Source organism: Phyllobates terribilis, unplaced genomic scaffold (assembly GCF_046119375.1).
Source record: "Phyllobates terribilis strain yellow unplaced genomic scaffold, ASM4611937v1 Scaffold_6__1_contigs__length_29720123, whole genome shotgun sequence".
NCBI classification, from domain to species: domain Eukaryota; kingdom Metazoa; phylum Chordata; class Amphibia; order Anura; family Dendrobatidae; genus Phyllobates; species Phyllobates terribilis.
In genome coordinates, this window is record NW_027362766.1 from 22,291,636 (window position 1) to 22,319,169 (window position 27,534).

The following is a 27,534-nucleotide window of genomic DNA, read 5'->3' on the forward strand; positions in this document are numbered from 1 at the left end:
TGTGTTTAGGATCATTATCCATTTGTAGAAGCCATTCTCTTTTCATCTTAAGCTTTTTTACAGATGGTGTTATGTTTGCGTCAAGAACTTGAAATTACGTTGAATCCATTCTTCCCACTACCTGCGAAATGTTCCCTGTGCCATTGGCTGTAACATAACCCCAAAGCGTAATTGATCCACCCCCATGCTTAGTGGTTGGCGAGATGTTCTTTTCTTTAAATTCTGTGCCCTTTTTTCTCCACATATACTTTTGCTCAGTGTGGCTAAAGATCTCTCTTTTACCTCCTCGGTCCACAGGACTTGTTTCCAAAACGCATTAGGCTTGTTTAGATGTTCTTTTGCATACTTCTGACACTGAATTTTATACTGAGGATGTGGGAGAGGTTTTCTTCTGATGACTCCAGAGTCTGCTGAATCTTTCTCAAAGTATTTTGTAGTCAAGCTGGGGTTCTGATTTTGCATCTCTAGCCATTCTACGAGCAGCTCTCACTGAAATTTTGCTTGGTTTTGGAAGACCTTATCTTGGCCTCCACTGTTCCTGTTAACTGCCATTTCTTAATTACATTTCAAACTGAGGAAAGGGAAACTTGGAAACACTTTGCTATCTTCTTATAGCCTTCTCCTGCTTTGTGGCCTCCACTATTTTTAGAGTGCTAGGCAGCTGCTTAGAAAAACCCTTGACAGCGTGGCAAATCAGAGATGTTCGTGGGCAGAGCTGGAACCCCAAACACGAACCCAAATTTGAAATGCCGAACAAATTCGCTTAACACTAGTCATGATGCCCTGTTATGGGGGAGGGGGTCTGCTGCTTACACTGGTATTGGGGTAATGTCCCCTAATTCTGTTAATATCCCCCATCCTGGTATGTATGGCCACTTCTTCCTGGTATATGTGGCCCTCATCCCCCATCATGGCATACGGGGCCCTCATTCCCATCCTGGCATGCATGGTACCCCTTGATCCCCTATCCTGGCATGCATGGCACCCCTTGATCCCCTATCCTGGCATGCATGGCACCCCTTGATCCCCTATCCTGGCATGCAAGGCACCCCTTGATCCCCTATCCTGGCATGCATGGCACCCCTTGATCCCCTATCCTGGCATGCATGGCACCCCTTGATCCTGGCATGCTTGGCACCCCTTGATCCTGGCATGCTTGGCACCCCTTGATCCTGGCATGCTTGGCACCCCTTGATCCTGGCATGCTTGGCACCCCTTGATCCTGGCATGCTTGGCACCCCTTGATCCTGGCATGCTTGGCACCCCATCATTCCCCCATTCTGTCATGCATGGCACCACTTGATCTTGGTATGCTTAGCACCCCTCCATCTTGTTATGCATGGCACCCTTTGAGCCCTATCACGCTGCCCACCAAAAAAATAAACAATCATACTCCCCTCTGATCTCCTCCAGCGCTCCGTCCTGCTCTGCTGCTGACACTCTCACTGTGTGAGCCGCGCATGGTGTCCCTACCATGCGCCCTCATACAGTGAAGTGCTGTGCCAGAATAGTCACTGCTCCCCACGCCTGGACTCTGTGCATGGGGGGAGCAGTGACCATTCTGTCTCTTCAATAGCACGCACACTATAGCCGCAGCGCGGCTCCTGCTGCCGCTCTGCGGTCTGTGTGCACGCTATTAAAACCATGAATATTCACTGCAACCCATGGGAGTGGGTTGTAACGAATGTTCATGAATGGGGTGTGTGTATATATATCTGTACATATCTATATATAATATAATTATTTTTTTTTACCCGAAGATACAGAGAAATGTTTCATCTTAACTTTAGGCCTTTTAGAGATCATTTCATCTTCAACTTGCTTAGCTGTTCACAATCACAGTAATTTTGACCAAAGTTCCCAAACTTTTACATGCCACTGTATGTGGCCACCTGAAACGAGTAAATGACTAACTTTTTATACCAGGTATATGATTGTCTTACTACTTGATATGGCTGTCTGGTCTGCAAGGTCCGCACCCCCCATGTATTTGTTGTAATCAATGACTGACACAGGTTTTTGCTTTGGATCCTAGTTCCCAGTGGCCCTTGTGGCATCTGTGTGGATCGAGCTGAGGATAAAAACTTCTTTCTTATCCATATACTTGAGGGCAAGCAGCTCTCCATTGCACACAGCCCCTGACTGCCTCTTTTGGAAATTTTTCTTTGACCAATGGTTGTGCAAACCCCTGACTGTTTTTACAAATTGTCCCACAAGCCCCCCTATGTTGAGTTCAACAAGACTTTTAAATAGGGGTATGCTGGTGTAATAATTGTCTTCATACAGGTTATAGCCTTTTTGTAAAAATGGACTCCTCAGCTTCCAAACAATTTTCAAGATGTCCCCAGAAAAGTAGGGCACCCTGGTGGGTTTAGTTGGCTATCTTTCCCCTTATAAATGCAAAAAGCTGATTGGATCCTTTTGAACTCATGGCTTATTTTATAGAGCTTTATTTCCAACCTGTTTGATGGAATAAATTGCTTGAGGTGCTGTCTTCCTTTGAATTTTACAAGGGACTCCTCAATAGAAATGTTTTGCGTTGGGGTGTAGAGCCTTAATAACTATTCTGTCAAGTCCTCAATGATGGGTCTGATCATGTTCTGGGTCATTTCTGGGCAGGCATTGACTATTGTGGTTAAAATGCCAAAACCTCATGAGCATTTCATAACGGGTCCTAGGAAGGGGCATCGCTTGTACTGGGCATTGTTGCCTGATTGGAGATATTTTTCCAGTAGCGCTAATTGCTTCTCTTGTACTAGATCTTGTCGTGTTTGAGGATGGACCAGAATCACTACTCATTTCTGAGCTATCACTGTCACTGCAACTAAAGCCCTCGTGTGCGTAATACTACTCAGACAACACAGGGTGAGGGTAAAACAGTGTAGCAATACTTTATTGAACCACTAAACGAACAATGAACACATGGAACAGTTCCAATACCCAAGATGGTACAACATTACACAGTCTCACCCTTCCTCTGGCCCGCCTGGGATAGAACAGCTGCGACTTTGGGACTTCCAGGACCAACTACCTCAACCAGTGGCCCCCCTGTTTTGTCAGGCACCAACACAGAGGAGGTAGCGGCAAGCTTAGGAATCTGCTAGTCCATCGAGGTACAAGTCCAGGAGACCCGAGCGTCCCACCCTGGCCTCTCTGAGAGTTTCCATGGGGCCTGATGACCGGCTGGTCCCAATCTAGCTTCTCCGAAAGTCTCCATGGGTTCCAGGTGACCGAAGGGTCCCACCTGGCAACCCCAAACAACATATCAATGGGGCCAGGTGAGTTCATCGTCCCAAACTGGTCTCCCCGAATGTATCCATGGGCTCTCTGATGGTCAGTGGAGCAGATCCATATCTTTCCAGTCAGGGCCATATACCCTTAAGCTGGAATCATGTAGAATCCAAATGTGTGTCTCCTTGGATAAAGCCATTCTACCAAGCTGATGGTCTGAATATAGTCTGATCTTTGATTCTCCTTCTATAGTCTCTTTCAATTCTCTGTTTCAAATCTGCCTGCTACAGAGGCATATGTTCCTTAAACAGAGGGAGGGTATTATTCCACAGGGCTCAAGTCTCATTGTTTGAGCCTTTAATCAATTTACATAGTTGGTATAGCAGGGGGCTCTTGTAAATAAACATCTAGCTGGCTTTAGTATAATATGCAATTAGCATAGTAACAAACATCATTGTTTCAGAACCATGAGAAGACAACATTCAGGGTTATACAAATACCAGTATGTCCTTCTTGACCCACCAAAGAAACACACACCAGTTCTAAAGTCAACACAAACACAATAGTGTATTTCCCTTGGTGTAACAAATCTAGACGTCTGGCTGATTAAGATAAGAAACTTGTTTCGTCACACCTCGAAATCCTCATCGCTATCTGACATTACACTTTCTTCACTGTCAGAACATAACAGGGCATAAGCCACCTCTGCACTATGAAACTGATGTGACATTTTATTACTTTTTATATCTTTTTTTTATATATAAATGTACACTCTACAGTATGTTATATTTTAGTAGAAAATATCCCTATTAAATTGTGTATATACAGTATTTGTATGTGTATATTCGTACAAAAATGAACAAATTAATGCAACTAAATAATGTAACGAATTGATCAAATACTTGATGAAACTACTAATAAATGATCGGTAAAACAATTGCGATTAACCCTCCATCTAAGTATTTTTTTTAATTTTAATAATATAAATATATTAGTTATACGAAGTACCACAAAGAAATCATAACTGTTAGGCTATGTGCACATGGTGCGTTTTTTCCGCGCAGAAATAAGTCAAAAACACATTGTAATCCTTATCCCAGCATTTCCTATGAGCATTTGGAAGATCTGTGCACATGATCAGGAATTTTCCTGACAGGATTTCATGTGCATTTAAATCTGCAGCATGTCTATTTACTGTGCGGATTTGCCAGCATTTTTCCTACACAATGCATTGGAAAAAAACTAATGAAAACGCAAAAAAAGCATAAAAAATGCACAGAATTTCCGCAGCGTTTTTGCTGCCAAGAGGTGCAGAACCTTGCAGAAACACGCTGCCAAGAGGTGCAGAACCTTGCAGAAACACGCTGCCAAGAGGTGCAGAACCTTGCAGAATCACGCTGCCAAGAGGTGCAGAACCTTGCAGAATCACGCTGCCAAGAGGTGCAGAACCTTGCAGAAACACGCTGCCAAGAGGTGCAGAACCTTGCAGAAACACGCTGCCAAGAGGTGCAGAACCTTGCAGAAACACGCTGCCAAGAGGTGCAGAACCTTGCAGAAACACGCTGCCAAGAGGTGCAGAACCTTGCAGAATCACGCTGCCAAGAGGTGCAGAACCTTGCAGAAACACGCTGCCAAGAGGTGCAGAACCTTGCAGAAACACGCTGCCAAGAGGTGCAGAACCTTGCAGAAACACGCTGCCAAGAGGTGCAGAACCTTGCAGAAACACTGCAGAAATTTCTGCAAGCAAAATAATAATCGTGCGCACATACACTTAGTTTGAATTGGTACATGTAAATTATTGGAAACAAAATATTGATGAAGTTGAAAAAAGTTTTTAATAGTGATTTAATTTATAAAGAAAGAGATATTAATGTTCAAATAGAAAGATGAGACAATATATAATGTAATAACTATGATATCATATAAGATTAACCAATAGAAAGTTCTTTTTTATTCTAAACGTTTCCAGTGGCTCAATATATAAAGAACACAATACCTTATTGATCCTCCCACAGAAACCCGAGTTAAAGTCCAACATTTTTATTGCAAACATTTGAACATTTTTTTTTTTATTAAAGCTAACATATATTTTTGATATATTTATTTTAGTTCTTATATTCTTTGCACACATTTTTCACGTATTTATTGGATGTAATATTTTTATTAGTGTCACTTGAGTTTTATCATGTGCCGACCATATGAACTTTGACACAGCACACATTGTCATGTGTTGTTTTGGTGCCTTTATGTGAAAATCAACCCTTTAAAAACTGGTTATAGGAAGTCATGGAGATCATTAAAAGCTGAATAAAATGATAACTTGATCTGCGATCTGATATTTTATTCTAGAGAAATAAATGTTTTTAATATGTGCATGAGCTGTTAAGATCTATGAGCGGGACTTACGTTTGAACAGCTGATTTATATATTAAGAAAAGCGTGGATTTCTCTACAATTAGACATCTGTGATGATCCAGTTTATAATCTTAAATCAGCCAGACTGTTTAGATTTGTTAATCCAAGAGAAATACACTATTCTCTTGTTGACTTGTGAATATATATGCATTTCTGGGGAAGAACAGACCAGTATTTGTATAACTCTGATTGTTGTCTCCTCTTTGATTCTGAAATTGAATTTGAGTTAAAGTTGAGTTAAAGAGCTCCCTACTATACCAACTATGTAAATAGATTAGCTGAAACAATGATAGCTGAGCCCTGTGACTAATGCCCTCCCTTATCCATTACCTGTGAATGTGTATTTGCAAGGACAGCTGTAACTATTTTAAGGGGCATGTGCTTCTGTAGCAGTGAGATTTGGGACAGAGAATCAAGGAGAAGCAAGAGGACACTCAGACTCTCTTCAGACCATCAGCTTGGAAGGATGGCATTACCCAAAGACACACGGATTTGGATTCTACATGAGTCTATTTTAAAGGTATATGGCCCTGACTGGAAAGATATGGATCTGCTCCATTGACCATCAGCACGCCCATGGATACGTTATGGGAGACCAGGTTGGGACTATGAAGTCACCTGGCTCCATGTATATGTTGTTTGGGGTTGCCAGGAGGGACTCACCGGTCACCTGGAACTCATGGAGACGTTCGGAGAAGCCAGATTGGGGCCAGCTGGTCATCTGACCCCATAGAAACTCTTGGAGAGGCCAGGGTGTGACCCGGGGGTCTCCTGGCCTTGTACCTCGATAGACTGCTAGCTTCCTAAGCTTTCCGCTACCTTCTCTCTGTGGGGTCCCGCCAGAGGCGAGGGGCCACTGTTTGAGGTAGCTGGCCCTGGAAGTCCCAAATTTGCAGCTGTTCTATCCCGGGCGGAGCGGAAGGGTGAGACTGTGTAACGTTGTATCATCTTGAGTATATGATGAGACTGTTCTGTGTGTTTATTGTCCGCCGTTTTACACTCACCCTGTGTTGTCTGAGTAGCGTTACACCCACGGGTCTTCACAACATCGAATCGCAGATATCAAGGTACCCTTTTATTCAGCTTTCACTGACCTACATGCCCATATAGATGGCTTAGGAGGGTTGATCCTGCTGAAAGATTTCCTTTAAAGAAGCTGTGCATATTTTTTTTATTGAGTAATTCTGTTTTGATTATTGATTAACCTTTGCAAGTCTATAAATCATTGTGTATACCAGGGCTGTGGAGTCAGTAAGCCAAACCTCCAACTCTGACTCCTCAATTTCCACGACACCAACTCCACGACTCGAACTCCCTCATACACGGCTCATGTTTAAGTGATAAATTTACTGTAGCAGCACAGATTCATCTCCGATAAAAGTCTAGACCCTTAGATCAGGAATAGGACAGACATTTATAGGACATTTCATAACTTTACCAAATTCTTATGAAAAAATATTCCCCACAAACTGCATTGATCTACTGAGCCCAATTTATTATATATTTTAGGAGTTGGAGTTGGTCCATTTTATACCGACTCCGATTCCAACTCCACAGCCCTGGTGTATACTCCATGAGCTAAAGGGCTGTTGTAACTGCCTACTTCATGCTTTTCCAGCTACTTTGAACTGCTGCTCTGGAGCGTTTTGCATTGTGGGGACATTCCCCTTCTTCCAGGAGGTGCTATTATGTTTCACTAGGGCATTATAACCATCACACATATTGGTGTGAAAGCCCTTTATACCCAGGACTTTGCAGAGCATCACTCCTATTAGGGAATGATCTACTGCAGTAAAAGACACCGTTTTGAGGATGAGCCTATTAAAGCCCACAATCTAGCAGCATCGCTGGGATCTGTTGGTCTTATATACGTTTCTCCATCCCCTGCTCCTTCACAACCTTATTCCCTTAGTGCTCATACGTTAATGATAGCCTATGAAGCAAAGACGAAAAATCTATTTTTGCAAAAAAAGCAATAATGAAAAGTAAATACATACGTTGATATTGTATATTTTACATGGATGAGTCTATCCCCTCTTGTGCAGTCGTGTTGCATCTGTAAAGAATAATTAACCTCTTCATAAAATACTTTGGAATAATTTAAAGTCAGATAATATCCTTATTATTCCGCATGTGTGTGTATAATATAAATATATATAATTTTTTTTTTTATTATTATTGTATGGTTTTGGTTTCTTACTTTTTCATGGATGAGCAATACCATTAAATCACATTTTGGTGTCACTAGTAAAGCACAGAACATCTGAATTATGCTCCATATTTTGTTACGTTCACAGGCGGACAAAAGAGCTCATCACAATGCACTGGAGCGCAAGCGCAGGGACCATATCAAGGACAGCTTTCACAGCCTAAGAGACTCCGTACCTTCACTCCAAGGCGAAAAGGTGGGTTCAACCTAATAATAAGGCTAAACTTTGTGCGAGTCTCTGATTTCTGCCACTGAACCTCTTATAAAATACACCTCTGATTTTCCATAGGCGATTTCTTGCTGTTTCTAGCCGCTAGTGACTTACTGCATCAAATTATTCTTTACCAGTAGGGTAGGAGATAATTTACTAATCGCTGTGGATCCTTCATTAGAAAGAAAGAAAAGAACTCTGCCTAAATATTTCAGTCAATCAAAGAGCACGTATCTGATTGACAAGAGGGATGATAACTAGTTAAGGGCGGACCCCTGGATGTTCAGGTTTGGCAGGTTTAGCCAAACTTGTATTAAAAGTTTGGTTCGAGTACCTGAACTCGGAACCCACTCCTATGAATGGGGGGCCCAAACATCCGTGGTTTCCCACGCTGTCATCTGCGTGACAGCGCAGGAAACAGGCTTTGATCAGTGGTAAGATCTTTACCGTCGGTCATAGCGCTGCGGGATCACGCTGTTTGATGTCAGCGTGATCCCGCAGCTGTGACTGTAATCCACGGTAAAAAGCTTACCGTTGGTCACGGGTGTCGGCTGATGAGACTACTACTCCCATCAGGTTATGCCTGATAGCACTGAGAGCAGGCGCCGCTGTTGGGAGTAGTCATCAGCCAGCGCCTGTGCTCAAAGTAAAAAAAAAAAAAAAAAAGTTAAAATTAATAAATATTGAAATAAAAATGAAAAACAGTTATACTCACCATCTCACCTGTAAAAGAGAAAAAATAATAAACCACAATAATACTCACCCATCCTCCATAATCCATAGTGTCCCACGACGATCCGGATCACTTCTAGAGCAACCGGCTACACGCTGACAGGAGTGTTATCGCTCCCGCAGTGTATAGTTCTGAGCTGCCGTGAGAGAGTTCACTGGAGTTTATCAGCTGATGAGCTTTGGTGATCTCACTTACGGCACCGCCTCTCTGTGAGAAAGTTCTCAACTAGCGGCGGTGACGTAAGTGAGGTAAGCAACCGGCATGGATTTATATAGTGTGACCGAAAGAATGTTAAAAAATTAAATATTATACTTACCTTCTGATGGCCCCCGGAACCTTTATTCGATGCGTCTCAGCTTGCTGGCAGCTTGCGGTACACTGAAAGGACCTGCCGACATCAGCGGTCGTGTGACTAAATGACGTCATGGCAGGTCCTTGAGTCTACCGTGATCTGCCGGCAAGCCAGGACAAAGACACCGGGGGCCATCAGAAGGTAAGTATAATGTTTATTTTTTATTTTATTCTTTTTTTTTTTTTTTTACAGGTTCTATGATACCTGGGTCCTGAGGAGAGTCTCCTCTTCTCCAGACCCGGGTACCATCCGTACATTGAAACGCATGTAATCCGCATGTACAGATCCAGTGATGCGGATTCCATGCGTTCCAATGCACATCAATGGCGGCGAAAACGCAGCGCTTCCGCAAAATATTTGGTAGTGCTGCTTTTTTTTCCGCAATGATAATCCGCAGCGGAAATTTCCGCCGCATGTGCACTGCACATTCGGATTATCATTGGGGAACATAGCAGACCTTCTACCATGCGTTTTTTAAGCATTTCTGCAGCTGAATTGCTGCTGCGGAAACGCTTAAAAAGACCATTGTGAGCGCACAGCCTTAGGTGAGTATAAGTTTGCTATTTTATTTTCTGTTTTTTACTGGTGACAATGGCTTCAGGGATTAGGCATTAGGTGAGTATAATGGTGTTCTTTAATTTAAATAAAAGTGTAAAACCATGTGTACGTTTATTACAAATAAAGGATTTTTCACATGCTGTCTTTATTTACAAACTTTTACTAGGGGGGTTAGTCATGGGTGTGTCTTATAGACGCCACTCTATTACTAATCCCTTGACATCATGTCAACTGTCAATACAAGGCTGATATGAACCCCAACCCTATTACCCCACTTGCCACCGCACCAGGGCAAATGGGAAGAGCCGAGGCTAAGCGCCAGATTTGACGCATATTATTGATGCGTTATTTTTGGGGCAGCTGGGGGCTGATATTAGCCCCTTCCCTGGCTATTAATATCAGCCTCCTGCTGTCTGGTTAGCCTTTTCTGGTTACATTTTATAGGAGGACCCTATGTCAATTTTTTTCTGGGGTCCCCTTGTAAACTGGCCAATAAATGCTAATCAAACAGCTGTGAGCCGTTAGTATCAGCCAGGGAAAATTGGGCGTAATGGCCCCTTCCTAGGCTATTAATATCATCCCCCAGCTGTTTAGCTTTTGCTGGTTAGTGAATATTGAGGGGACCCCACGTTAATTTTTTTGGGGGGGGGGGGCTCCCCTATAATAACCAGTAAAGGCTAAGCAAACAGCTGTCAGCTGATATTAATATCCTGGGAACCTTTAGGGCTATTGGTCCGTTCCCAGAATATTAACATCAGCCGTCGGCTTTCCCTCTGTTGCTGATGAAAATTATGGGGTCCCCCCGCCTTTTTTTTACAGTAAAATACACACCCAAGGTAACCTTAGTTCACAGTCTCCAGGTGTTCCAGCAGCTAGAAATGCCAGTAACCTTTAGAGAGGTTGTCCGGTCAAAACCGATAAGTCTGCAGTCAGTCTGTGTGGCTGCAGTCTTATGAATCCCCACTGTGCGCTGCTGTAATTCGCCGATATTCGAAGATATGTAAGAGTTATGCAAACCCCGGCCAGTGAGCGATGCTTCGCTCTCCATATATTTGTATTGAGCGAGGCCATGCTCACTAGACTGGATGCGGACTCTGCTCAATACAAGTGTGTGGAGTGAGGCCTCATGTGGAGTGTAACTCATACATACCCTCCGGTCCCGGGTCAGAAACCGGCGAATCCCCTTAACGTACAGTGCGTGCTCTGGGGGGGATTCTTAAGACTGCAGACTTATCGGTTTTGACCGGGTAAACCCTTTTAAAATGCCCCTCAAAGTTTCCCATGAGGTTTCCGGGTCGCGCAGCTGCTGGGAGACCCTTTGGCTTTGGACTCTGGTGAAAAGTTACCTGAGTTCAAGCCACCAGGTCTAACCGTAGCTCTAGTGCGGGACAGGTGCTGAGTGCAGCTCATATCAATGTTGCCTGTTCTCCCTGATATCAGCGCGACTAGGCGACAATGATGGGAGTTGTAATCTGCATCCGCAGTGTACATTATGTGTAAAGTAAAGAATTTAATTAAAAAAAAAACAGAGTGGGCTCCCGCCGATTAGTCATAACCAGCAGAGGGAAAGCCGTCCGCTGGGGGCTGATATTACTAGCCAAGAAAAGGGTTGATTAGCCCAAAATGTTCCCTAGCTATTCATAACAGCTCACAGCTGTTTACTGGCTAGTTTACAGGGGGATCCCAGAAAAAAATTGATGTAGGGTTCCCCTATAAATTCTAACCAGCAAAGGCTAAACAGACAGCTGTATGCTGATATTAATGGCCAGGGAAGGAGCCATGGATACTAGCCCCCTCCAAGGCTAATAACCTCAGCCTCCCCAGAAATGGCGCGTCAATAAGATGCGCCAAATCTGGCTCTTCGTGTCGGCTCTTCCCACTTACCCTGGTGCGGTGGCAAGTTGAGTAATAAGGTTGGGGTTCATGTCAGCCTTGTATTGGCAGCTGACATGAACCCCAGGGGTTAGTAATGGAGTGGCGTCTATAAATATAGGAAAATTTTGTAAATAAAGACACCACATGTAAAAAATCCTTTATTTGACATAAAAGTACACACTGTTTTACACATTTATTTAAAAATAAAAAAGTTATACTCAATTAACGCCTAAGCCATTATCACCTGTATAAAAAAAAAACAAAAAGAAAAAACATATCCTTCACCTGTCCAATGTGATTAAATAATCCATAATGTCCCACGATGATCTGGATAACTTGTAGAGCAGTCATTGATGTGACTGCTTTACACGACAGTAGGCTATACACTGACACAGGCAGTGTGTAGCGCTGACCTGTCGTGAGAGATGAATGCTGAGTGCATGTTTCAATAAAACTGTACTTATTAATTTAGGTGTGCACATTGTTAGTGTATTCTTGTCCTTTTACTACTGCTCTACAAGTGATCCGGATCGTCGTGGGACAGTATGGATTACGGCGGATAGGTGGTTTATTATTTTTTTTCTCTTTTACAGGTGACATGGGCTTCAGGGATTAGGTGTTAAGGTGAGTATAACTGTGTTTTTTATTGTTATTTAAATATTTATTAATTTTTACTTTTTTTTTTTGCTTTGAGCACAGGCGCTGGCTGATGACTATTCCCATCAGCGGCGCCTGCTTTCGCTGCTATCAGTGACAGCAGGCATAGGCTGATGGGAGTAGTACTCTCATCAGCCGACGCCTGCGAACAGCGTCAAGCTTTTTACACAGCTGCGGGCTCACGCTGACATTTGACAGCTTGATCCTGCAGCGCTCTGACCGGTGGTAACCATCTTACCACCGATTAAAGCCCCTGTTTTCCACACTCAGATGACAGCGTGGGAAACACCCGATGTTCGAGGTGCTGAACCTGAAAAGTAACACGGACTTCCTGTGGAAGTCCGTGTTCAGGGTCTGTGCCCAAATACTAGGTGTTCGGTACGGACCCCGAACTTCACTGTTCGGGTTAACCCATCTCTAATGATAACATGAAGAAAAGTTCATGTACCCCTCCTTTAGGGGTTGTACCAGATTTTTTTTAATTTTTTCCTATCTGCAAAGTCCCATGTCAACATAGGTTGAAAAAAGACCTCGGTTCATGAAGTTCAACCTTCCTCCACCAATTGTACATTTTGTCACTAAATTAACTATAACCCACAATATCCTGTGTACGGACGAAATCATCCAGCCCTTGTATAAAGCTGTTATAGTGTCGGCCATCACTACCTCTTGTGGTCGACATTCCACAGTCCCACTGCTCTGACTGTAAAGAATCCTTTCCTGTTTAGGTGGCGGAATCGCCTTTCTTCCACCCGTAATGAGCCCCCTGGTCCTTAGTATGGTCTTGTGCTAGTCCTTTGTACTGACCACACATATATACATGTAAATGAGATCCCCTCTGAGGCGTCATTTTATTCTTCGCTAAACAAGCTCAACTTTTTCCACCTCTCATCATATGAGCGGCCTCCATCCCTTGTAATAATCTAGTTGTCGCCTTTGAGCCAACTGTAACTTCTGAATATTCTTTCTAAAATATGGAGCCCAAAACTGGATCCCATATTCCAGATGTGGCCTCACCAGTGATTTATAAAGGAACAGCTATACTTTGGTGTGAAGACACGGGGGTTTCCTGTGGGCATAATACTTACTCAAACAACACAGGGTAATGGTAAAACAGAGTGGCAATAATTTATTGAACCACCAAACACTTTGGGATCTTTTTATGCATCCTAAAATCTTGTTGCTTTTGCAGCTGCTGCCTGACATTGAGTACTGCTGCTCAGCTTACTTGTAGCCAGAATCCCCCGTCCTCTCCTGTTCTGTAGTCCTGAATATACTCCCATCTAATGTATATCCAGCAATAGGATTACTCCGTCCTCGGTGCATTACTCTACATTTATCTACATTAACCTCATCTGCCGAGTGTTTCCCATTCAGTCTCTTATCCAGATCGTTCTGCAATATCGTAATGTCAAGATCAGATTCTAATATCTGACATAGTTTGGTGTCTTCAGCAAAGACTGACACTTTACTCTCAATCCCATCTACTAGGTCATTAATAAAGGGGTTTAAAAGAATCTGTCCTAGTACAGAATCCTGCGGCCCTCATTGCTCCCAGTACAGATCCCTGCGGCCCCCACTGCTCCCAGTACAGATCCCTGCGGCCCCCACTGCTCCCGGTACAGATCCCTGCGGCCCCCACTGCTCCCAGTACAGATCCCTGCGGCCCCCACTGCTCCCAGTACATATCCCTGCGGCCCCCACTGCTCCCGGTACAGATCCCTGCGGCCCCCACTGCTCCCAGTACAGATCCCTGCGGCCCCCACTGCTCCCGGTACAGATCCCTGCGGCCCCCACTGCTCCCGGTACAGATCCCTGCGGCCCCCACTGCTCCCGGTACAGATCCCTGCGGCCCCCACTGCTCCCGGTACAGATCCCTGCGGCCCCCACTGCTCCCGGTACAGATCCCTGCGGCCCCCACTGCTCCCGGTACAGATCCCTGCGGCCCCCACTGCTCCCAGTACTGATCCCTGCGGCCCCCACTGCTCCCGGTACAGATCCCTGCGGCCCTCACTGCTCCCGGTACAGATCCCTGCGGCCCCCACTGCTCCCGGTACAGATCCCTGCGGCCCCCACTGCTCCCGGTACAGATCCCTGCGGCCCCCACTGCTCCCGGTACAGATCCCTGCGGCCCCCACTGCTCCCGGTACAGATCCCTGCAGGCCCCCACTGCTCCCGGTACAGATCCCTGCAGGCCCCCACTGCTCCCGGTACAGATCCCTGCGGCCCCCACTGCTCCCGGTACAGATCCCTGCGGCCCCCACTGCTCCCGGTACAGATCCCTGCGGCCCCCACTGCTCCCAGTACAGATCCCTGCGGCCCCCACTGCTCCCAGTACAGATCCCTGCGGCCCCCACTGCTCCCGGTACAGATCCCTGCGGCCCCCACTGCTCCCGGTACAGATCCCTGCGGCCCCCACTGCTCCCGGTACAGATCCCCGCGATCCCCACTGCTCCCAGTACAGATCCCCGCGGCCCCCACTGCTCCCGGTACTGATCCCCGCGGCCCCCACTGCTCCCAGTACAGATCCCCGCGGCCCCCACTGCTCCCGGTACAGATCCCTGCGGCCCCCACTGCTCCCGGTACAGATCCCTGCGGCCCCCACTGCTCCCAGTACAGATCCCTGCGGTCCCCACTGCTGACTATACCACCCCACCACCACCTTGGATTTCTACCTATTTTGTTACATTACAGCCGGTGTTTAAATATTTTTGTAACTGATTTTATGTGTGATGCATCAGCACTGAATGGTCTAAGTTGGTGAAGTGAGAAAAATACAGGCTTGTATTAAATGTATGGGATCAAATAACTAAAAATTGGCATGTGCATATGTAGTCAACCCTTTTGCTATGAAGCCCCTAAAAATGACTGGTTCAAGCAATTGCCTATATAAGTCACTTGCTTAATGAAAGGAAGTCTACCTGTGTGCAATCTAAGCATCAAATGTCTGTCAGTATATACACTTTACCATTTCTGAAAGGCCACAGACACTGCAACACCGTTAACCAAGAGGCACCACTAACCAAACAACACCATGAAGACCAAGGAGACCTCCAAACAACACCATGAAGACCAAGGAGACCTCCAAACAAGTCAGGGACAACATTTTTGAGAGTCAAGGTTGGGTTATAAAAAATATCTATCTATCTATCTCTATCTCAAATGGAAAGAACATGGTACCACAACAAACCTGCCAAGAGAGGGCCGCCCACCAAAACTCTCAGCCCAGGCAAGTAGGGCATTAATCAGAGAGGCAGCACAGAGACCGGAGGTAACCATGAAGGAGCTGCAGAGTTCCCAAGCAGAGAGTGGAGTATCTGTCCATACGACCACAATAAGCCTTACACTTCATAGAGGTGGCCTTTATGGAAGAGTGAGAAGAAAAAAGACTTTTACTTGCACACACAAATTGTAAGTCTCGTTTTGAGCTTGCCAAAAGACATAGGAGACTCCCCAAATGTATGGAGGATAGTGCCGTGGTCCGATGAGACCAAAATTGAACTTTTTGTCAACCAAGGTAAGCTCTATGTCTTGCGCCAAACAAACACAACTCACCCGAAGAACACCATCCCCACAGGGACATGTCGTGGCAGCATCATGCTGTGAGGATGGTTTTCGGCAGCAGAGACAGAGAAAATGGTCCGAGTCAAGGGGAAGATGGATGGTGCAAAATACATGGATATTCTTGAGTAAAACCTGTTTCAGTCTGTCAGTGATTGGGACTGGGACGAAGGTTCACATTCCAACAAGGCAATAACCCAAAGCATGCTGCTAAAGCAACCCTCCAGTGGTTTAAGGAGAAACGTGTAAATGTTTGAGTAGCCTAGTCAAAATCCAGACCATAATCCAATTGAGAATCTGTGGTCTGACTTGAAGATTGCTGTTCACCAGAGGAAACCATCTAACTTGAAGGAACTGGTGCAGTCTTGCCTTGATGAATGGGCAAAAATTCCAGTGGCCAGATGTGGAAATCTCATAGAGACTTATCCAAAGCGACTTGCAGCTGTATTCGCTGCAAAATGAGGCTCTACAAAGTACTGACTTTATAGGGGTGAATAGTGTGCATAACTAAAGTTTTCAGTTATTTTGTCCTACTTGTTGTTTGCTTCACCATAAAAAGAAAAATAAATGTTCTCAGTTGTCGGCATGTTCTTTACATGAACTGATGCAAATACTCAAAAAAAAATCCTGTGAAATTCCAGGCTGTGAGGTAGCAAAACACAAAAAATGCCAAGCTGGTTGAATACTTTCTCAAGCCACTGTAGTTCACCCTAGTCCCTGTTTCTGGAGTTTCAGTATAAGGCTGTTATGTTGTACAGTGACAAATGCCTTTACAAAGTCCAGAAAAATCAAATCAGCCGCATTACCAACATCCAGATTTGCACTTCCCTCCTCATAGAACCCCAACATGTTAAGTAGACACGGCTTATCTGTCATGAGTCCGTGCTGGTTGTCAGTTATAGTATTCTTTGCAATGTACCGTATTTTTCGCTTTATAAGACGCTCTTTTTTTTCCCCCAGATTGGGGGGGGAAATAGGGGTGCGTCTTACAAAGCGAAATTACCTTACCGGCTGCGGTGGAGCTGGGTCCCAGAGATGCTGTGGAGGCAGGACCGGGGTGTTCGGAGGCGGCTGCTTGCCCCTTGCTGTCTGCCAAATTCTGCTGGAGGTGTCTGGTGGTGCGGGCGCTCCACCGACATTTTGTGGCAGCCGGAGCCCCGCACCTTCCATACTGTACTATGTGGTGGACTCCAGAAAATGGCCGCCGGAGGCAGCGCATGCTCACCTTGAGGTCTCGGCGCCTATATCTGAGTCTGAGGATGCGCCGCCTCCGGCGGCCATTTTCCCGGAGTTCACCACATAGGACAGTATGGCAGGAGCCGGGCTCCGGCTGCCACAAAATGTCGGCGCATCCCCCGCACCACAGGACAGCTCCAGCAGAACTTGGCAGACAGCACTGGGCCTGCAGTCACCTCCTGCCTCCGCATCATCTCCGGGACCCCGCAGCATCTCCTGCCTCAGCCAACGGCAACCTTGGGACCTTGCTCTACCAATGCCGCGCCCCCCCTCCTATTTTTCTTATTTTGCTCCCCGAAATTTGCGATGTGTCTTATAATCTGCAAAATACGGTATTTCTGCAGGTCATCTCTTATAATGCCTTCAAAAACTTTGCACTCTACTGATGCCAGACTTACCGGACGGTAGTTACCTAGATCCACCTTCTTGCCTTTCTTAAATGTCGGTACCACGTCAGCCGTCCTCCAAACCTGGGCACCAACCCTGTTACACAAGAGTCCGAGGAGATGAGATACAGCAGTCTGTCAATTACTGAGCTCAGCTCCCTCAGCACCTGTGGATAAATGCCATCCGGCCCAGGGGATTTGTTAATGTTTACTTTGCTCAGATGCAGGCTTACTTTTTCTTGTATTAAACTAGTTTTATCAGATGATGAACTTTGATTTTTGCCTTGTGAAATGATCCCTGGAACAGACAGTTCATTGGTGAATATGGATGCAAAGTGACTGTTTAATATCTCAGCCTTTTCTTTGTCCTCTATAATTATCTTATCTTTTATGGGGCCGATGCCATTCGTCGTCTTCTTTTTGGCATTGATGTATTTATACATTTTTGGGGATTTATTTTAATATTGCTGGCGATTTGTTTCTCTGAATATAACTTGGCTAGCTTGATTTATTTTTACATTTCCTATTGAGATCTTTATACTCCTGAAATGCTATTTCTATATTCTCGGCCTTCTAGATTTTGATTGCCCTTTTGTTTTTTGTCGTCTTAAACTTTGCACTGTCTTATTTATCCATAATTGTTTCTTTTTTTTCCTTGACATTTTATTACCAGAGAGTATATGTTTTCTGCAGGATTCTAGTGATATATCCTTAAACATGCCCCAGTTATATTTGGCATCCCCAGTTACCATGACATGGTCCCAGTCTACACGATTAGGCTCTTCCCTTAATTTGTTAAAATCAGCTTTCCTAAAATTCCAGGTTTTTGCATTTTCCCTTTGGAAAGTTTTATTTACATTGAAACTTCGCATATTATGGTCGATGCCTCCCAACTGCTCCCGGACTTGTAGATCTGAAATTGTATCTGGTCTATTTGATAGAACCGGATCCAGCAGATTACCTTCCCTGGTTGGGTCATCTACCAACTGAGAGAGGTAATTCTCCCGAACTGTGGATAAGAACTGGATTCTGTGTCCCCTTGAATGTCTGGATAGTTAACATCCCCCATAGTAAGGACCATATTATTATTTGCTGCCTTTTTAAGTTGTTGCAGCATTTCATTTTCTACCAGTTAAGCTATAATAGGAGGCTTGTAGCAAACTCCAATTAGCAGCTTTCCATTATTGCCATCCCCATTTACATTTAGCCGTACTGACTCTACATTGTCACAGCTTCCCCCAATGTAGTCATTCAGCACAGGTCTTCAGTAGGATTTAACGATAATACACACCCCTCCACCTTTTTTGTCTGTCTTGTCCTTTCTGAATGTAATGTAACCCTCTACACTTGTCATCCAGTCATGGATTTTGTTCGGCCAGGTTTCCGTAATGCCCACCACATCATATTTTGTGGCTAACATATTTATTTATTTTGTTTGCAAGACTTCTTGCATTTGCCAGGAGACATTTAATACTATGAGCACCTTTATTATACAACTCGCCTCCCTACTTTCCTTGCATATCTCATCCCCCCAAAATCCTCATTAACCCCTACTTTCTCACTCTGTCTACTCTTTCTATCCCCTTATTAGCACAATTACCCTCTTTCAGTATAAAAGCTCCTCCATCCATCTGACTATTTTTTCCCCCAGCACAGCTGCCTCATCCCCATTGAGGTGCAGCCCGTCCTTACTGTAGAGCCTGTAGCCTTAGTGTTCAACTTCAGTCCACAAGGCCCACCAACAGGTCATGTTTTCAGGATTTCCTTACTATTACACAGGTGATGGAATTATTCCCTGTACAGGTGATGCAATTATCACCTTAGCAATACTAAGGAAATCCTGAAAACATGGCCTGTAGGTGGGCCTTGAGGACTGGAATCGGGGAACCCTGCTGTAGCCGACAGTGAAGTCGGCCCATTTCTCCATTAACCCAAACCCTTCCTTCCTGCACCTATTTCTAAGCCACTTATTTATCTCCTTAAGCTCCCGCTGTCTTTCTAGTGAGGGTCATGGCATCGGCAGTATTTCTGTAAACACCACCTTGGAGGACCTGGCCTTCAGCTTCTCTTTTAGTTCCCTGTAATCCTTTTTAAGGAGCTTTCACATCCCTCTGACTGTGTCATTGGTACCGATGTGTACCATGACCGCTGGGTTTTCCCCAGCCCCCACCAGTTTGTCTAGCCGATCCTCAATATGCCGAACCCGAGCACCCGGCAGACAACACACTGTTTGGCATTTACGGTCTCTGTGGCAGATGACCCTGTCTGTCCTCCTAATTATAGAGTCCCCCACTTTCCCCCTACTCCTTCATTTGTTACCCAGCTACCTACTTCTGGGTCCCGATCTTCCCCACCTCCGCCCTTTTCCATATAACTGGCCCCAGACAGAGCTGCTCCGTGAGCTTTAAACTCTTCTTCAGGTTTGCAGTGCTCTTGAGTTGCAAGCTGGGCTTTCAAACATGTAACTCGCTGACATCGAGCACAGACGTATTCCCCCTCAAACAGCGGTGATCGTATTCTGCTCCATTGAAACACCCGTTTTCTGGATCCCCTATTCTATTGTATGGGAATAGCTTGAATACCTTCTACAACTCCTTTTTGAAGGAGGGATACAACTTTTCATTAGCGTTATCATGTTTATTAGCATTCTGCCAGCACATCAACCTAATATTTCCAGGACCTGTTTTTGTTCCGTAACTTGCCAGCTGGTGGCTCCTATTTTATCAGCCAGCACTATTAGTGCTAGTGCTTCCATTCTGTAAACATAGCAATAAGTGACATAAAAGTGTTAACCTGGTGTCCGTTTCCATTGAATTATAACAACTGATGATAAAATTGTGATCATGTGTAAACCATTTTACTTTCTTTTTCTTTAAGGCTTCACGGGCTCAAATACTGGACAAAGCAACAGAATATATACAGTATATGAGGAGGAAAAATCACACACACCAGCAAGACATCGACGACCTAAAGAGACAAAATGCTCTATTAGAACAACAAGGTATTGACTTCATCTGCGTGTCCGCCTCTAGTAAGCATATACGCCGGAAAATGATGCCCGTCGGAGCGCACGTTCACTCTATCTGCACCATTATAATCTATGGCCCGGTTGGCGTAGACGCCTGAATCTCGTTTTGCTGGGGGTTCGGACGTAGGCCCTGACCGGACCAAGGGACAGGTGGCAAAACGTAATGTGAAACCACTTTTGTACCAGTGATCAAAGCAATAAAATTTGATTTCCCATAGAGACTAAGTAAAAAAAAAAGTTTAAAAACAATTATAAAAATATTTTGTACAAATCACAAAATAAAAAACAAAAAAAAAACCAACATTATACCAATAAATACAAATATTTATGTGAAAAAAAGTACACATTTTGGTATTGCTGCATCCAGAATGGACCTGATCTATAAACTAGTGAGCGCCAAAAAAAACCTATGATGAAAAGGCACATAGACAAGAAAAGTGGAATAAAACTCCGTCAAAAAGACAAATGTAAAGAAAAATGGTATCTCTGAAAAGTCATCTTGTCCCGCAAAAAACAAACTACAATACAGCTCCATTCAGGGCTGGCTCCAGGTTTTCGTGGGCCCCGGGCGAAATAGTCTGTGGCCCCTTTAACACATACCACGATTCATGATGCACAGATAAGGCGGAGAAATATAGGTATACATCACAGGGCCCAGCCTGCCACCTCATCCTTCACATATGCAAACATGCCCACATATACAGGAGGCAGACAATCACACACGCACACATAGTACGCAGACATGCATGCACACACGCACAAACACACAGTACGCAGACATGCATGCACACACGCACAAACACACAGTACATAGACATGCATGCACACACGCACAAACACACAGTACGCAGACATGCATGCACACACGCACAAACACACAGTACGTAGACATGCATGCACACACGCACAAACACACAACGCAGACATGCATGCACACACGCACAAACACACAGTACGCAGACATGCATGCACACACGCACAAACACACAGTACATAGACATGCATGCACACACGCACAAACACACAGTACGCAGACATGCATGCACACACGCACAAACACACAGTACGTAGACATGCATGCACACACGCACAAACACACAACGCAGACATGCATGCACACACGCACAAACACACAGTACGCAGACATGCATGCACACACGCACAAACACACAGTACGCAGACATGCATGCACACACGCACACACACAGTACGCAGACATGCATGCACACACACACAGTACGCAGACATGCACACACGCACACACACACAGTACGCAGACATGCACACGCGCACAAACACACAGTGCGCAGACATGCACACACACAGTACGCAGACATGCACACGCGCACAAACACACAGTACGCAGACATGCACACGCGCACAAACACACAGTACGCAGATATGCACACGCGCACAAACACACAGTACGCAGACATGCATGCACACACGCACAAACACACAGTACGCAGACATGCATGCACACACGCACAAACACACAGTACGCAGACATGCATGCACACACGCACAAACACACAGTACGCAGACATGCACGCACACACGCACAAACACAGTACGCAGACATGCACACGCGCACACACACAGTACGCAGACATGCACACACAGTACGCAGACATGCGCACACACACAGTACGCAGACATGCACACACACAGTACGCAGACATGCACACGCTCACAAACACACAGTATGCAGACATGCACACACACAGTACGCAGACATGCACACGCGCGCAAACGCACAGTACGCAGACATGCACACGCGCGCAAACGCACAGTACGCAGACATGCGCACGCGCGCAAACGCACAGTACGCAGACATGCGCACGCGCGCAAACACAGTACGCAGACATGCGCACGCGCGCAAACACACAGTACGCAGACATGCGCACGCGCGCAAACACACAGTACGCAGACATGCGCACGCGCGCAAACACACAGTGCGCAGACATGCGCACGCGCGCAAACACACAGTGCGCAGACATGCGCACGCGCGCAAACACACAGTGCGCAGACATGCGCACGCGCGCAAACACACAGTGCGCAGACATGCGCACGCGCGCAAACACACAGTGCGCAGACATGCGCACGCGCGCAAACACACAGTGCGCAGACATGCGCACGCGCGCAAACACACAGTACGCAGACATGCATGCGCACGTGCGCAAACACACAATACGCAGACATGCGCGCGCACACACTCGACAAGACACCCAAAGACCATTCCTTAAGTCTGCGTTTTATAACGTCATTCCTTCCTCTTCATGCGCCCAAACAGTAGTTTTCCCCCACATAGAGTATCTGCGTACTCGGGAGAAATTGCACAGCAAATTTTGTTCCATTTTCTCCTTTTGCCCTTTTGAAAATAAAAAAATTGAAGAACATTTTTGAGGGAAAAATGTTTGCTTGTTTTTTTTTATTATTTTTCACTGCTCTACTTAATAAACTTACGTGATACACCTGGAGTTTAAAGATGCTCATCACACATCTAGATACTTTACTTGTGGGAATAGTTTCTATAATGGGGTCACTTGTTGGGGGAGGGGGGGTTCACATCAGGGGCTCTCCAGATGTGACATGGTGTCCACTAATGATTCCAGCCAATTTTGCACTCCAAAAATGATGATGATGCAAAGCACTGCGGAATATGTTAGCGCTATATAAAAATAAAAATTGTTATTATTATTATGGCTCTCATTCCGAGACCTGCCTTGTGCCCAAATAGTAATTTTCCCCCACATATAGAGTATCGGCATACTCAGAAGAAATTACACAACATATTTTGTGTTCCATTTTCTCCTTTTACCTTTGTGAAAATAAAAAATTTGGGGCTGAAAGAACATTTTTGTTGGGAAAGTGATTTTTTTATTTTTTTTTATTTCTGTAAAAAGCTTGACACCTCTAGATAAGTTCCTTGAGAATCTAGTTTCCAAAATGAGGTCACTTGTGGAGTATTTCCACTGTTTAGGGACTCCAGGGGGTCTCCAAACGCGACATGGTGTCCTCGCTCAATTCCAGCTAATTTTGCGTTCAAAAAGTCACAGTGCTCCTTCCCTTCCAAGCCCTGCTGTGTTATGACATTTGATTTATTCACTTCAAAAAGACGCAAAACGCGTTGTGAATAAAAACCCTTCTCTTCAACATTTCTGAAGAATTGACTCATCCATCTGCATCCAATATCTCCTGGAGGATTTATCCACCAGCCACGGGGCAGCAGCCGCTATTTTTCTTCAAGCCTACATAGGCATTGTGCCTGTCACAACTCCACCAGGTGAGCGTAACCAGCACTCTCCTACTCTCCCTCCATAGGCTATCCCTCTATAAGATATGGGGTATTGGCACACTCAAAAGAAATTGCACAACTAACTATATGTTCCATTTTCTTCTGTTTCCCCCTTTTGATGTTATGATCTGCTACAAGCACTAAGGAAAGACAGGAGATCTGTCCCTACAATTGAACTAAGCTAGATCCCTACGATGTAACGGGGAACCTGATCCTGCTATCAGACCCGCTAAAGTCCTCAGCTAGTCTGAACGAAGACCTATAGATGTGAGGGAGGGATCCCTACAAGAACTAGGGACTGGGAAAAAGATGGACACCTCCTAGCAGAAATTGTAGCAGTAAAAGGCAAACACACAACATAGAACATAGAGGTCAAAAGACCTAGCTAAACTGACTGAGAAAGGTAACAAAACACCTGGCTAGCTTAAGAATAGAAATTACAATGAAGTCCAGCAAGGCCAGAAGGGCGGAGCAGGATTAAATAGGCAAAAAGGTCCTGTGACCAGCAAAATAGAAAAAACCTAACAGGAGAGTTCTAACAGTACCCCCTCTTCTATGAGGATCCTTCGGATCCCCTAGGCCCTGGCTTATCAGGAAACCTCTTGTGAAATGCTCTGACAAGTCTGGAAGCAGAAACATCATCTGCCCTCACCCATGAGTTATCCTCGGGACCGAAACCCTTTCAAGCGACGAGATACTGCAAACTCCCTCTATACCGTCTAGAATTAAGGATGCGGGAAATTTCATATTCCCCGTCCTCCACCACCGGAGGAACAGTGGCAGTGGCGTGTCTATCTGATACATAAGCTTTTTTTCAATAGAGAAACATGAAACACCAGATTAATCTTCCAGGAGGTAGGAACCTCCAATCTAACAGCAGATTGGTTAACTACCTGAAGCACCTTAAAGGGCCCTACAAACTTGGGACCCAATTTTTTAGAAGGAATCCTCAACCGCAGATTCTTAGAGGACAACCAAACCATGTCACCAACCGTAAACAAAACCTCTTGACGTTTCCTGTCAAAGTACCTCTTAGATTTTTTGTTAGCCTCCTGAAGATTACCATGCACATCCGTCCAAACTCTCTCCAAATCACCGGAAAAACTCTCCTCCTCAGGCACAGCCAATACCAATTTGGAGAATGACCCAAAAGACGGATGTCTCCCAGAACAACAAAAAAAAGGCGAACACCCAGCAGAAGAGGATGTATGGTTGTTAAGAGCAAATTCAGCAAGTGGCAGAAACTCAGACCACCCCTCTTGATTGTCTGCCACAAAGCAACGCAAGAACTGCTCAACATCCTGGTTCTTCCTTTCTGTGTGGCCATTAGACTCAGGATGATATCCGGACGAGAACGACAAATGAACTCCCAACCTGTCACAAAAGGCACACCAAAAACGAGCCACGAACTGAGGTCCCCTATCAGAAACAATGTCCGTAGGAACGCCATGGAGTCTGACAATCTCCTTGACAAAGGCCTTAGCGCAGGGCAGTTTGATGAAGGGAACCAAGTGACACATCTTGCTAAAACGGTCCACGACCACCCAAATGACCGTGAAACCCTCAGAGGGGGGAAGGTCAGTAATAAAGTCCATAGCCAGATGTGTCCAAGGTGCACTAGGAACCTCCAGAGGGCAAAGCAACCCCGCAGCAGGAGTATGTGAAGACTTAGATCTAGCACACACCGTACATTGACGCACCCACTTAATGACTTCCTTCTGCCATCCAGGCCACCAAAAACTGCGACCCACAAGTCTCTTGGTCTCAGAAATTCCAGGATGACCTGCCAACCGAGACTCATGACACTCAACAAACAAATCTCTCCTAAAGGTTCTAGGCACAAACAACCTCCCACGGGGAGTGTTAGATGGGGCATTCTCCTGAGCTTTAAGAATCTCATCCTCCAAAACGGAGTCCAATGCAGCAATCACCACACCTTCCTGTAAAATGCTCTCCTCCTACTCGGTACCAACCATGGGAGAAAAGCTGCGAGACAAAGCATCAGCTTTAATATTCTTGGTACCCGGGATGTAAGTAACGGAAAAATTAAACCGCGAGAAAAAAAGTGCCCACCTAGCCTGACGGGCATTCAAGCGCTTGGCAGCATCAAGATAGATCAGATTTTTATGATCAGTGAAAACCTGAATGGGAAAATCAGCACCTTCCAAGAGATGACGCCAGTGTTCAAATGCGAGTTTAATAGCCAGCAATTCCCGATTACCAACATCGTAATTAAGTTCAGTCTCAGAAATTTTTTTTATGAATTTTCTGTAATAATTGGCGAAACCCAAAAACCTCTGTATCGATTTCAAACCAATAGGCCTAGGCCATTCCTGCACAGCTTGAACTTTCACCGGGTCCATCTCAAAGCCCTCGCTGGAGATAATGTAGCCCAAAAAACTAATTCTCTGTACAGCGAACTCACATTTCTCCAGCTTAGCAAAAAGCGAATTGTCAATTAATACAGTTATATGAAAAAGTTTGGGCACCCCTATTAATCTTAAGCTTAATATTTTATAAAAATTGGTGTTTTTGCAACAGCTATTTCAGTTTGCTATATGGAATAACTGTTGGACACAGTAATGTTTCTGCCTTGAAATGAGGTTTATTGTACGAACAGAAAATGTGCAAACTGCGTTCAAACAAAATTTGACAGGTGCATAAGTGTGGGCACCCTTATCATTTTTTTGTTTTAAATACTCCTACCTACTTTTTTACTGACGTACTAAAGCCCTTTTTTTGGTTTTGTAACCTCATTGAGCTTTGAACTTCATAGCCAGGTGTATGCAATCATGAGATAAGCTACTGAAAGTGGCCACTTGCAAGTTGTTCTCCTGTTTGAATCTCCTCTGATTAGTGGCATCATGGGCTCCTCAAAACAACTGTCAAATGATCTGAAAACAAAGATTATTCAACATAGTTGTTCAGGGGAAGGATACAAAAAGCTGTCTCAGAGATTTAACCTGTCAGTTTCCACTGTGAGGAACATAGTAAGGAAATGGAAGAACACAGGGACAGTTCTTGTTAAGGGCTGAAGTGGCAGGCCAAGAAAAACATCAGAAAGGCAGAGTATAAGAATGGTGAGATCAGTCAAGGACAATCCTCAGACCACCTCCAGAGAGCTGCAGCATCAACTTGCTGCAGATGGTGTCACTGTGCATCGGTCAACTATACAAAGCACTTTGCACAAGGAGAAGCTGTATGGGAGAGTGATGCGAAAGAAGCCGTTTCTGCAAGCACGCCACAAACAGAGTCGGCTGAGGTATGCAAAAGTACATTTGGAGAAGCCAATTTCTTTTTGGAAGAAGGTCCTGTGGACTGATGAAACCAAGATTGAGTTGTTTGGTCATACAAAAAGGCGTTATGCATGGCGGCAAAAAATCACAGCATTCCAAGAAAAACACTTGCTACCCACAGTAAAATTTGGTGGAGGTTCCATCATGCTTTGGGGCTGTGTGGCCAATGCCAGCAGCGGGAATCTTGTTAAAGTTGAGGGACGCATGGATTCCACTCAGTATCAGCAGATTCTTGACAATAATGTTCAAGAATCAGTGATAAAGTAGAAGTTACGCAGGGGATGGATCTTTCAGCAAGACAATGATCCAAAACACCGCTCCAAATCTACTCAGGCATTCATGCAGAGGAACAATTACAATGTTCTGGAATGGCCATCCCAGTCCCCAGACCTGAATATCATTGAACATCTGTGGGATCATTTGAAGAGGCTGTCCATGCTCGGCGACCATCAAACTTTACTGAACTGAAATTGTTTTGCAAAGAGGAA

At 45.0% G+C, this 27,534-nt stretch overlaps 1 protein-coding gene across 1 annotated transcript in view; it reads left to right on the top strand.

Moving 5' to 3' along the window:
* Nucleotides 1–27,534, top strand: part of MAX (MYC associated factor X) — an 80,864-nt gene that overhangs the window by 19,095 nt on the left and 34,235 nt on the right. Inside the window, exons 2-3 of the mRNA XM_073637440.1 lie at nucleotides 7,944–8,051; nucleotides 20,302–20,425. Coding sequence (XP_073493541.1) covers nucleotides 7,944–8,051; nucleotides 20,302–20,425 — 232 coding nt within the window. The remainder of the gene's footprint in view (nucleotides 1–7,943; nucleotides 8,052–20,301; nucleotides 20,426–27,534) is intronic.